Source organism: Naegleria fowleri (assembly GCF_008403515.1).
Source record: "Naegleria fowleri strain ATCC 30894 chromosome Unknown tig7, whole genome shotgun sequence".
Lineage (NCBI taxonomy): Eukaryota > Heterolobosea > Eutetramitea > Acrasida > Naegleriidae > Naegleria > Naegleria fowleri.
This window is the reverse complement of record NW_025407939.1, coordinates 744,986-758,061: the sequence shown is the minus strand read 5'-3', so window position 1 is coordinate 758,061 and position 13,076 is coordinate 744,986. Positions and strand designations below refer to the sequence as shown.

At 37.1% G+C, this 13,076-nt stretch overlaps 5 protein-coding genes across 5 annotated transcripts; 2 read left to right on the top strand and 3 right to left on the bottom strand.

Annotated features, from left to right (window-relative positions):
• Positions 1-8: 8 nt before the first annotated feature.
• Positions 9-1,657, bottom strand: FDP41_011058 (uncharacterized protein; the record flags this gene model as incomplete). Its single annotated transcript, XM_044701425.1, has 2 exons — positions 9-1,293; positions 1,536-1,657. 2 exons carry the CDS (start codon positions 1,655-1,657, stop codon positions 9-11), a joined length of 1,407 nt encoding a protein of 468 aa, XP_044567793.1.
• A 234-nt stretch (positions 1,658-1,891) lies between these two features.
• On the bottom strand, positions 1,892-2,998 carry FDP41_011057 (uncharacterized protein; the record flags this gene model as incomplete). Its single annotated transcript, XM_044701424.1, has 1 exon — positions 1,892-2,998. The coding sequence occupies one exon, from the start codon at positions 2,996-2,998 to the stop codon at positions 1,892-1,894; it is 1,107 nt and encodes a 368-aa protein (XP_044567792.1).
• Positions 2,999-3,754: 756 nt separating this feature from the next.
• Positions 3,755-4,225, top strand: FDP41_011056 (uncharacterized protein; the record flags this gene model as incomplete). The annotated part of the gene is made up of 1 exon (XM_044701423.1): positions 3,755-4,225. The coding sequence occupies one exon, from the start codon at positions 3,755-3,757 to the stop codon at positions 4,223-4,225; it is 471 nt and encodes a 156-aa protein (XP_044567791.1).
• A 349-nt stretch (positions 4,226-4,574) lies between these two features.
• Positions 4,575-8,012, top strand: FDP41_011055 (uncharacterized protein; the record flags this gene model as incomplete). The annotated part of the gene is made up of 3 exons (XM_044701422.1): positions 4,575-5,220; positions 5,499-7,544; positions 7,624-8,012. The coding sequence occupies 3 exons, from the start codon at positions 4,575-4,577 to the stop codon at positions 8,010-8,012; spliced, it is 3,081 nt and encodes a 1,026-aa protein (XP_044567790.1).
• Positions 8,013-8,086: 74 nt separating this feature from the next.
• FDP41_011054 (uncharacterized protein) lies at positions 8,087-13,024 on the bottom strand (the record flags this gene model as incomplete). Its single annotated transcript, XM_044701421.1, has 8 exons — positions 8,087-10,677; positions 10,732-11,220; positions 11,283-11,482; positions 11,584-11,672; positions 11,725-11,795; positions 11,880-12,757; positions 12,816-12,903; positions 12,979-13,024. 8 exons carry the CDS (start codon positions 13,022-13,024, stop codon positions 8,087-8,089), a joined length of 4,452 nt encoding a protein of 1,483 aa, XP_044567789.1.
• Positions 13,025-13,076: the final 52 nt, after the last annotated feature.

Below are 13,076 nucleotides of genomic sequence, written 5' to 3'. Positions count from 1 at the left end.
ATGACAATTTAGAACTTCTTCTTCTTTTCCTTCTTATCATTACTGAAATCATCTCTCTTTCTCTTTGGTTGTGTGGAGGCATCAGCACTTTCATCATACTTGGCATTTGCTCCCTTCACTTTACCGCGATGATCCTTTGAACGATGTTGTTGAGTGGAATCTGTTTGCTTTTGTCCCTTCGTGAAAGCAGCACTTGAGCCATTGTTATACTTTTCCAATTCACGCAAACGCTTCTCAACAGCTTCTCTCGAATCAATTCCAATGGTGGCCTGTTCTTTCTCACCCATGGCATCAACACGAGATGAGATGGCACATTTGGCAGCTAACACTCTCGCAATCTTACCCTTGTACTTTTGTGGAGCTTGACCAATCAAGGAAGCATGATAGAGCAAACCATACTTGGGTGTGTTGTGACGGGACTTCAAAGCTCTAAAGAATGCCTTCTCAGCACCCAAAATTTGAACAGTACTTGCTGGATGTTTTGCCAAATTCATCAAGGAACCAGCATGAGCAATGAGACGAGCTCCAACCAACTCACCGACCAAGTGAGTCAAGTTTGGTGCGATAGCTTGCATTCTATTTTTCAAATAATCAAAGAGAGCAGCTCTATATGCTGTAATACTTTCAACCTCTTCGGCCAATTTAGAAATGTGAAGAATGTCATCTTGTGAAATTTCAGTACCCATAGAGACGATGGCTGCTTCCTTAACTTCGTTTGCCAAATCTTCTGGTAACACATCAGTCAATGGTGCCGTTTGAGCATTGTTTCTATTTTGAAGTGTTAAAACAGTCTTAATATAAGCATTATTATCACGCAAAATCTTTGAAAGTTCAGGGAAATGCCATCCATACCATTCCTTAACTCTCATCACATAAATATTCAATTCTTTATCAATATCATCCAACAATGAAATGGCCTGAACAATCATTGTATCAATCTTATCTGGTGAGAATTTGAGTTTGTAACGAGAGAGTGAATGAGAAAGACCCAATGCCATACTTTGTAAATCTTTTTCTGTAGCGACATCTCCTAAAAGATTACTCAAATTGTTACGAATGCCTCTCATCAATGCAATGACAGAGTCATCGCAAATACATTGAATGCCGAGTTTGTTTTTAATGGCTGCTCCAAGTGATTTATCACACACTGCCAATTTTGCTGATTCAACATCTGAGAGTTGCTTTTTGAGGAACTTTTTCAACTTTTTGTCCAATTTTGATTCAACAATAGCTGTAGCTGCTTTGAGAGCCTCATTGGTATCTTTAAAGTTTTCAAAAGATTTGAGTTTGATACTATGTTGTTGTTATGGAAGGTCAACATTGTTGTGGTAATAATGATGAAGAACGAAGAAGAAATTAATGATGATGATGTGGGCCAGTGTTAGTTCATATCAGGTCGCGGTTGTTGTTATGCGGAAGATATTCAATGATGATAATAATGAACGAACATGATGATGATTATCCAAGTTGGAAGGTATCAAATGATATAAATTCCAATGAATCCAACAAATTGAATGGCTATTGGTTACACTTACTTTTTATGAAGTTTAGAAGTATTGTTGAACATATCATCGACGGAGGTTGGGGAAGTAATTTTACCCTCATCTAGGATATTGAACAGGGCATAGCCTGCTGGTGTTTCAAAAAGGACGTACATTGCTGTTGTTGTTGTTAATGACGATGATGATGGAGAGGATGGAAGCAAGCTTGGTTCAATATTTTTTTGCAAGAAGAAAATCCAGTTCCTCTTCCAACAATTCTTTGAATGCTCGAGAGATGATGATGACGGTGAAGAGAGGGTTCATCGACAAGATGCAAATGTAATTGAAGAATTGATGAGAGACAAGCATAAATTTGATTTCAAAACTTTCAAAAATTTAATTAGATGGAATTAGAGTTTCTTGATAATTTGTACAATATCTTCATCAAGTAATTGATGTTCCTTACCAACTCTCTGAGGTTGATGTTTCACAGATTGACCCCACACCCAAGCGTACTTGAATTGTTTGATGATGTGTTTGTGAATTCTGTTACAAAAATCTTCGACTGTACTCTTGTCTCGTCTAATAATGACTGGAGCACTAAAGTCGGCAAGTTGGCCCTTAGGTTTTGTGTAAACTCTAATCAGATCCAAAGATTCCCACATCTTTTCTAAAAGTCCATCCAAATTCCATTCATGATGAGCAGAAATTGGGCATGCATTAGGAATTCTGTCAATCAAGTCCAATTCTTCAATTGTAATTTGATCAATCTTGTTCATAGCATAAATAGCAGGAATATAAACACGATTTCCTTCAATGACATCGATCAACTCGTCAGCAGTTGCGTCACATCTAAACATAATGTCTGCGTTTGGACACTTGTATTCTGTAAGGATAGCTTTAACAATATCTTGATTTAAATGAGTAAGAGGAACAGAGGACATCATGTTGAGACCACCCTTTTCCTTCTTTTTAAAAGTAATATTTGGTGGTCGCTTGTTCAATCGAATACCGAAACCCTCCAATTCATATTCAATCTTCTTTTTGTGAGTAAGTGGTTTCAAAGCATCCAACACAATCAAAATCAAATTGCAGGTACGGGCCGTAGAGATGACTTGTCTACCTCTACCTTTACCATCCTTAGCACCTTCGATAATACCTGGCAAGTCCAATAATTGAATTTTCGCACCCTTGTACTGAATAACACCCGGAATACAGGTCAATGTTGTAAATTCGTAGGATGCAACTTCTGAGAAGGTATTCGTGAGTTTGTTTAAAAGCGTTGATTTTCCTACAGAAGGAAAACCGATCAATCCAATACGAGCATCACCGGACTTGTTCACATCAAATCCTTCACCAGCACCTCCTCCCTTCTTTTTAGTAGACTCAGTCAAGAGTTCTCTTCTCAGCTTGGCAAGTTTGGCCTTCAGCGTACCAAGATGGTAGGCTGTTGCCTTGTTCTTTTGGGTTCTATCCATTTCATCTTCAATGTTTTTAATTTGTTGTAGGATGGACATTTCCAATGACTGTTACAATAACTACTACTATTGGGATGATGATAAATATTAAAAGTAATTAATTAATATAATTCTTCTCCAAAGTTCCGTCGCGGAATAGGTAACGCGATGAGGACGAGAGGTCGACACACACGAGAGAGAAAAACAAATTTTTTTTAATTGCAAAAAACTTTACAATTCACTGAAATCTTTAAATTGAATTTGTGCAAGTCACCCGAAATTACTGTCAAGTCTTGACTCAGAGAAGATAGTGCAGAATGGCAAAGAACAGCCATCCATTTAAACGTAAACATTGAAACTGCTCGGTCTATCATTAAAAAGTGGAAGAAGATTGGGCAAGAGAAAGCTGAAAAGAGGAAAGGTAGAACCCACATCATCACAGGTAGAAAAGCAGATTTTGTGCTTGAAAGATGTGCTGAAAAGCCGACAGCAACATTAGAGTACTATCGTGAGGCTTTGGAGCGTGAGTTTCCTGATGATCCTCCCTCATTATCCACAATCAACAACTTCTTAGATGGAAAATTTGTAACCACGAAACAAGTGACACCTCAACCAGCTTTGAGAAATAGTAAATAAGTCATTCAGGAGCGCAAGGAATTTGCTCTTTGGTTTGAACATGCCGATTTGGAGAAACGAATTGTGTCCTTTAGTGAATTTTCATTTCACTCACTGACCAAACGATCAAGAGAAATTGGCTCTCAAGGTGAAAGAGCCTTACCAAGTGCAAGGATTCAATCTCTCAATATTGTTATTGCCATGATGAGTAGACCATTCGGAGTAATGAATTGGAAATTCAAAAAAGGAACCTCCAACGTCAAATGGATCATTGAGTTTATTAAGGAGACATCTGATTTGTATAAGGATGAACCACTTTGCTATTTGGGAGATCATTCACAAGTTCATCATTCTTTTGAAATGATTGAAGAAGCAATTAAACACTACGGACATACGGTTCATGCTTTACCAAGCTATTCTCCTCAACTGAATCCAGTTGAAAATGCAATCAATTTCTTGAAGTGTGAGACTGAAAAGGAGCTCGAACAAGAGCAAGAAGAATTAGAAGCTGTAAAAGATGCACCACATGAAACCAAACAACACAAAAGAATGGAGATTTTACAAAAAGCTTCAGAACATGCATTGGAAAGTTTAGATGAGCGTGTGCAAAGATTTTATGAGAACTTCTCCTCTTATATCCACAAAGCGAAGAGGCGTCAAGAATTTGATTGAAATAGAAATTAATAGCCTTTCTAAAATCCAGAATCGCAAAAGAATAAGAAATGTTGGGAACAATGCATGGTTTGGAATGAGATGATGAGAAAACTGTAGCCAGTGGTGCTGATGACCAGTTTCTAAAATGAACTCCTTTTCTTTCTGTTGCCACTTGTCAACCTGTCAAAAAACGTTCTCTCACTGAAAATTGTTAACAAAAAAACTGAGACCTTGGCAAACCGAGGATCCGTGTTGTTGTGGTGTTGTGTTATTGATTTCCAAAAGCATCTCCTTCAACAATAACTTCATCCTTCTCTTGTACATTATTTCCTCTCTTTCAAATTGAATAATTTAAATTGTTCGGAAAATGTCATCCTCTGTTTCGATTGAAGACATTTTCAGAAGTAATAATTTCACTGTCTATCTTCTAAGTGTTGTCTTCAGTTCGTGCATTCTCATCATTTTCACAGCATTGTATTTCCTTGTTCTCATCATTCGATGTTGTCTTCAACAGAGAGTCGAAAAGAAAATTCGACTCGAACAACAAGCTCGGGACAAGGAAGAATTGAAACAACAAAAACATGCTTCAAAACCAAAGACCATCCCTTTAACACCTTCTTCTCAAGAACAATCTCAACACTTGTCAGCCAATGCCATCCATCATCGATCGTCGGCTGTCATTGACATTGCCAATGATCATCAAATTGAAATTTCACAAGATTCCAAACATCAAAACAGTGGAGTCATTGTTCAAGGTGTGAGTATGAGTGGAATGGAATCCATCACTGGAACGAGTAACCATGCGGTCGGAGGTGTCGGAGTCGGAGGTGTGACTACTTTATTGCAATTTGATCCATTTGCTTATGAAGATGAAAGTGAAGAATGGACCTGTGGTGCATGTAGCAAATCCTTGAAGTGTTGGATTGGAATGGAATTGTTATATTTTGTTGAAAATGTTCTCTTATTGTTTATGGTCTATGCATTGATTACTTATATTTCATCTTTGGTGGCATGTAAGTGTTGGTTCAAAATAATAATAATAATAATAATGGATGGTGATTCATTAATTGGATGTTGTGATGGATGAATTTTTGAAAATTATTTATTATGGATTCATGTCTGGTGATTTTATGATTTGTGGTGGAATTTGACAATCACATGATTTTTCAATGATTGATCATGACCATAATTCATAATGATTCGTACAATTACTCCTCGACTCTACTGAATATTACCATCATTGATTTCGATATTTGAATCATCATATTTTCATGTCATGCACATTTTACAGTTCAATATCTTCACTGGGGTGCAGGAATTGCCATTAATCTATTTCTCACTATCCTTACAGTTCTTCATGGAGTTCGCTATCGATTAATTCATGACAAACTCCAATCTATGGTCGATTTGGAAGAAGAACCATCTGTCACTGCCACGTCACCCAATCATGATAACTTTCGTGAAACTATTGTGGATGACCATCAAATTCCAACCCTTACACTTAATCATCATTTAAAAGATTCTCAACAAGATAATTCAAAAGATTCTCAACAACATGTTGCTCGAATGGAAACCAATACCTCCATGTCAGCTTTCACAAATGGAATTGAGAACCATGCTCCAAGTGCTCCAGAAGTGTCAATGGCATCAAACACCATGAGCTCAGCAACCACAGAAGGAGATTCTCAAACACAATCGTCACAAATTCAATTATTGAATAATATTCAACCTCAATATTATCAAAATTTAGTGGTTGCCTCCTCACCTGTGCCTTCAACGCCATCCAATGTGGCAGCAAGTAGTGAAATTGAATTGATGCCAGTGAATCAAAATAATGACAATGCTTCATCATTACAAGCAGCTTTGAGTGGTGGTGATGACAACAATAATGCAAATATGGAAATGAATATGGATGAATTAACTTCTGTCAGACGTCAACAAACCAAACTAGTCATTTTAAGACAAGAAGATGTCAATGAAAATGTCGACATTCACAAATTCAAAATACTCGATGGACCTCCAAAAGTATATGAAGAAATTTCCACCACAGCTGCATCCTCCTCCAACAAGAAGAAGAAAATTCACAAAAGAATTCTTTCACCTCTTGAAATCTATTTTAAATCCATTCAATACGGAATTGTGAATCGATTCATTCTCTTCATTCTCTATTTAATTCTAGCCATGGTCATTACCATTGTTTTAACATCCTTCTTTTATGGAACTTGTATTTGTTTAAATGATTTTGAATTTTCAACAACCTTTACGAGATATGTCAACTCGAGAGAATCACTCTCCGTGTGTGGAGAGAGAAAAATTTGTTCTCAAGTGCTCATGCTTCCAGAAAGACCTCAACGAGAAATGATTGTGAAATTTTTCACAGAATCTCGACCACAAGGAGTTTCTTTTGTGATTTATTCCACAAATGCAACGACAAGTTTGAATGCATTCATGCAACAAGAGAGTTTTTCACAATTATTGGATGGAAGTGCACTCTACAGTAACATGTCGGTTGTGAATTCATTATTAAGTGCATTTAACAGAAATAATGGCAATACTTTATATCTACAAACTTGTAGTGTTGAAGATTTGAATGAATTTCAAACAGAACTCATTCAACGTTATGTCCATACTTGTGTATTGAATACACCAGCACTTACACCACAAACGACCTACTACTTTTCAACATTTTATTTTACAATTGCGGAGAGATTATCCAATGAATTTACAGCCAATGTGACCTCCAATTACAAAACTTTGTTAGTGAGCTCAAATATTAGCAAATTTACCACCTTTTCATCAAGTGGAGGAAATTCCATTAAATTTATAGTGAGTGGAGAAGTTGGATTGAATGATAAATCTCTCAGTATGATGAAACAAGCCATTCAAAACTCAAACCCATCCTTTATTGCCTTTACTGGAAATATTGCATTTGATAATGGATTTTTAACATGTTATGGAAGATGGGTGAGATTTTTATCGAGATATCAATCGATTGCCTATGATTCGAATAATAATTCAATTCCATTATTGACAGCCATTGGAAATCATGAAACATTGTTTTGGAGATTTAAAGCAAATTCAGGAAATGATCTAAGACCTTATCGAGCATTTATTTTACATGAAACAAACAAGACAGCAAGTACACAGGAATTTTCTCACATGCATTATTTATTGAATGAAAATTCTACCACATGTTCCATGATGGTTTTAGATAGTCATGTGGTGAATAGTCATGAATCACAACAATCGTTTATTAACTCGAGATATGCAAGAGGAGATGACAAGTATCGAATGGTCATGTATAATATGCCATTGTATCCATCTGTGTCAGATTATGGTAAGTTGATGAATGTTGTTTTTATGTGGAGATTGTGTGTACGAGTGGTCGCGTTTTGTGTGTTATTTTTTTTTGATAGATACGGAATTATCAAAGAATGGTCGAACCTATTGGTCTCCTCTCTTTACTGCTCACAATGTGACACTTGCATTTGAAGGTTATGATCGATCTTACAAGAGAACAAAAGTGATCACGTCATCACCAACAGCCACGGTATCAGCAAATATTCAAGTTCAGAATCAATCGAGTTGTCCCTTTCATCTTGGTACCACTCATGTTGGAGATGGTTCCATGGGAGCAGATTTAGCCAGATCCTTATCGACTGTTACTACAACTGTTGCAAATTTGTTCCACACTCGACAAATATCTCGCAACTACAAAGAAGTCACATGTGACAGCATGAATGGAGTGAAAGTGAAAGTTTTTGATGATAATGGAGCTTTATTGGATTATTTTGAGAGGTATTAATGTCTTCCATTATTAAACCGTAATACTCTCAGAGGTTGGTTCATCATTAGTCTTTGAGTACAATGATTACAGTTTTATTTATGTGCTGTGTTGTTGGTTGATCGAGAGTCCACCTTTAACTTGGCAAGAATGGACTTTGCTTTTGAAGCTGACATTGATTGATCAAGAAGCTTGTTAATTAGGGATGCATTTGTACCAAGTGTGCTGGTAGCTGGAACTTTGGTTGATGGTTTCTTTTTTGCTGTGTTGTTTGCAGTCGAAGAAGAGGTAGTGCTTGGTTTTGCAGACTGATTCAATGCAACAGGTTTTGGCTGAACACTCAAATCGCCAGGCCCACATGGAAGAGAAAACGATTGATAACCCATGGCGCGTTTCACAAACTTTTTCATCTTCTTTTCGACACTCTCACTTCTCTTTTGCTCTTCTTCTTCAAGCATGATTCGAAGTCTTTCTTCATCCATGTTGATACTTGCTCTTTGGAGTAGATTGTGATGACTGCCAGTTTTGGAGAGGTTAGCAGTAGTGCTCTCCCTTCCTCCTTGCGAAGCAATATTCATCTCAATTTGTTTGTCCTGAATTTTCTGAATGGATCTCAACACTTTTTGTTGTTTTTCAACGTTCAAGTTGTGGATATACATAGTTTCTGCTAGATCAATCATTGTTTGAGTCTTGTCAATTGCTGATAGTAGCTTAAAAGATTGAGTTAGCAAGCCATCAAATGCTTGTATCGAACTTCGGTACAGATGGTCATATGTTGCCTCCTCCATGTCGATGAACAAAGATGTTTGTTCTCTTTCAACTTTGACACCAGAAAAAACGGACTGTAAATAGTCAAGTCTTTCATCTTTCAGAGCTTGTTTCGACACCCTCAGCCGTTCTTCAAACATGGCATAATCAACCAAATCTGTGGTAACCTCAATGATTGAAATTACATCATCCAATGTGTTCTTAATGGCTTCCAACTCCATCCTATCTACATGTTCGATGATACTCATTTGTACCTCTTCTTCAACCATTATTTGAAGCAATTCTTCCTTAGTGGGTCCCAATACAAGGCAGTCCACGTCACAGACATCTTCAATATTTACTTCCACATCATACACAGAACAGGTGGAGCGTTCCAAATCTTCTTGCTCATTGTTTTTCAAATTTTGCATGACAAGATATTTCTGTTTCTTTGCCTCTACTTCTTGAGAGTCCTGGGTCTTGAACAGCTCATTCTTGAACTCTTTGAAAGATTTCTTTTTTCCAATTGTTTGGTCATATATCAACTTGGCATACGTTCGACCATTTGATACAATTTCCACAATTTGTTGTTTTGATTGAGCGGTTGCCAAGTAGCATGAGATAACTCGATAGGGCCACCGTATTAACGATATAGCTTCTTCTGCTCGTATCATTTCCTTTAGTCTATTATTGTTAACCACATTCTTTCTCCTTAAATATTCATCAGTAGAGGTAGAGCTGTCATTGAATATGGTATTATCAAAAGACAATTGCTTGCGAATGGTATTCATATATTGATCGAGGAGAACAGGATGGAACATTCCAATGTGAAGAGCTTCAAACGAAACCTCATCTCTCCATAAAAATCTGTGCAAGTCGTTGCTGATATTGAAGTTCGAATCTGTATCTATGAAGACGACCATTTTTGTTTTGTCTCCCAGCTCAATTACTTCATTCTTGTATAAATGACCCAAGGTGTCCTTGCCAATTTTCTTCTTTAGTTGAAATTGAGCCCTGAATATTTGTTTTTCGAAAGTGTCACATTGATAATCGGGAGTTTCCTCAGTAACAACACCTTCTAGAGAGCGAATAGAGTCGATACCTGCTGTCATTAAATCTTTGAGCTTTTTAGCATCGAACTTGTCGGCTATTTTGACAGAAGGAATCATAAATCTGCATTTGTCCTCAACAATGATCTGATACGAGCCATTTGAATCCAGTTTAAAATTGAAATACCCCATCCACAATCCTTCATTATATGTTTTAGAGGTTATAGCTCTGTAATAATCTATTGCATTATTGACCCATCGAGATCCATTATAGTGGCTCTCTAATTTATCGATAACAAATGAATCATCTAAATTTTCGTACTTTTGATATTGTCTATATTCAAAGTCTACGGCATTGTCCCACTTGTATCCGTTGGGAACCTCGAATTTTTCATCTTCGACTTGCTTAACCATGAGGTAGTACAAAATATTTTGACCCTTCATAGTAACAACCTTATCTAGCAGCACTCCAAGGTCAGTACTGGGCTTGGTTGATTGATTAATGGCTCGATAGAGGTCGTTAAATCCTCTAAGAAATTCTGTTCTAAATACATCCATCACAACTTGAGGATTCGATAAGGAAGGAACCAGCTCAAGAATAGAATTCGAGAAAGAGTGTTGACTTTGGCGCATTAACCATTGCCAATCAGGATGGTCGAGTCGTTTGGAGGCCTCAATATGATACATTAATCTTTCCAATTTGACAGATGGCAAATTGTCGTTACGATCTGACAAAATTTCACCACTCCTAGTAAAAAATAATACGCCCAAAAAAACACCTGAAGGTAATTTTTTCTGGATAATTGATTCTCTCATTAACTTCTCTTGTTGTACCTCTTTTTTTGCTTTCAGCTTTTGCGACACAGGTTGGAAATCTTCGCCAAAGGGAACTGTTGAAATCATGAAGAATTATAAAACAAAGTAAATATGAAAAAAAACCATACCTTCTTTGAGCTTGGCTCTAGATCTCCAATATTCAATCGCTTTAAAGCTCAAATTTCCTAACTTTACAATTTCATCAATTGATTCGTCATTGGTTTTCTTTGATTGCTTAATATCATGCATTAATTTAAGGAAAGTATTTCTCAATTCCGGCTTTTCAGTTGTTGTTGGATTCTTGAAAATAATTTCCAAAACACGAAAACATTTTTCGAGCATTGTTTTGTCCATTTTCTTCAAATTTTTCTCAATATATGACAACACTTCTTGCAAAGCTGCATCTCTTTCAAACGAATTTCTTGAGACAATGTGCAAGTATCTCAAGCCCTGCTCATATTTGCTGACAACAAATGTATCTGTTGTTTCTTGGATGCTCTCGTCCACAGTTTCAAATGGATCAGCCTCGATGATGGATTTTACGACTGCTGGTCCAGTATTTTCAGTGATTGGTTTGTAGTAGGAATTTGCAAACTCAACTGATGCGAGGCGGTAATCTAAAAGTAAACAAAAAATAGTTGGAGTTTGTGTGTGATGTGATTTTAGAGGTACTACTTACAGTGCAAGTCAATTTCTTTTTTGCTTTCAATTTCATTGTAGGCCAGTTCCAGTCCAACCTTTAGCCTTTCCTTGCTTATTGCATTTGCTTGAAGAATAAGCTCAACACCATCAATAATGAGAATAAACTTGGAATCTTTCTCATCATTAATATCAAAGAAGTCAATCAATGGTAAGGCATTTAAGATTATATTTTTCTTACTGTTTAGTTCCAAGAAGATTGAAACAGGTTTTCATATCGTTTAATAAAATGGGCAATGATGCAAGAATTGGTAATGACAAATCACGAAAGCAACACTTACGATTTACCATCTTGCCCGGCAATGAACAAGCAGAAAGCTCCAACAAAATCTCGTGCTAAAATTACAATTCGATCCTTCTTAGTTTTGGGCTATTGGCAAGCTGTATCAATATCTGTTGCAAACCATAGCCAAACTACTTACTGAAACAAAAAGACTGGCTTTGAAAGCTGTGTGAACATGCACCTCTCCTCTTCCAGGAAGCACAAACAACTCTAACGTAGACCAAAATATATTGATTTCAATATCAAATCACACAACTCTAACGTTAGAACAAAATAATATTAAATAAAACTAACCATCCTCAATTTGATCATCAAATTCTGTTCTTGCTAAATCCTTCTTGGAGTAGTTTTGTTTTGAGCTCAAATTCTTTTTGCCAATGAATGACAATCTCTTTCCAGAAGTAAAGTCTTTGAAATCCTCTTGAGACGAAGTTCCAGAGTTACCCTGAATCGTTGTCATTGATTTCTTTTGTTCTGGTGTCGTGGGGGTTGTTGGGCTGCTGACCATTGTGGCAGCCTTCTTCTTGACCTTCTCATTATCTTCTACAATGGTTACCTTCTTCAATTTGGATGCATCCGACTCTGTTGATCTACTCTCTGGAGAGTCCTCATCGGATTGTTTAACCACTTTTTGTGGACTCTTTTCTTCAGAGGTACCATTCGAAGTGATAACGGTGGACTCTTTTCCTTGCTGCTCCGTAGTTGTGATTGATTGTTGAGTAGGGGAGGGAACATCCTTGTTTTTCTCCGCTGTGGTTGGAGAGGCAGGGATTTGTTGTGTTGGTACTACGCTGCCCTTGGAAGAAGCTTGATCTTGAGGTTTTGTGCTCTTGTTGTTGATTGAGTCAGAGGATGATGGTGATGAAGCATCCTTCTTTTCGTCTTTGACTTGTTGAGGGATTGAACTAGTGTTAGGTTGTTGTGGAGTTGTTGGCGGTATGGAATGTGTTGGGGGTGTTACGGGTGTTGAGGGTGGAGTTGATGATGAAGCATCATATGTTGTTGTTGATGCTAAGGAGGTGCCTGTAGTATTGGCCGTTGTTGATTCGTTCTGCTCCTCCAACGTAACATAATCAGGAAAATCCAAATAACTCGCAAGGAATTGTTTGGATCCCCAATGAAAATAGGCTAACTTTCCCGTTCGTGGATCCTCCTTTTCTTGATAAATTTTACTTGGTGATCATAATTATATGACGACTCATTAAGCAAAAGTAATGTTCCATTACATACGTTCTATCAGTTCGGTAGGGTCGTGGATAAAAGTAGGTCTCCTTGAATCTAACATATTCTGTTTTTCCAATTTTAAAAACGTCCGGGGCTGTTCAACAGTGTAATCACCATTAAATTTGGTTTTCAAAATCATTAGCTTGATATCAATTGAGGCTATACCTACCTCTCGTCGGTGCTTGCTGAGAATTGATGTTACTGTCCGTGGACATCTCAAAGAGCGTTTGATATTTTTTCTGAAATTTTTAAATTTAACGGATTTAG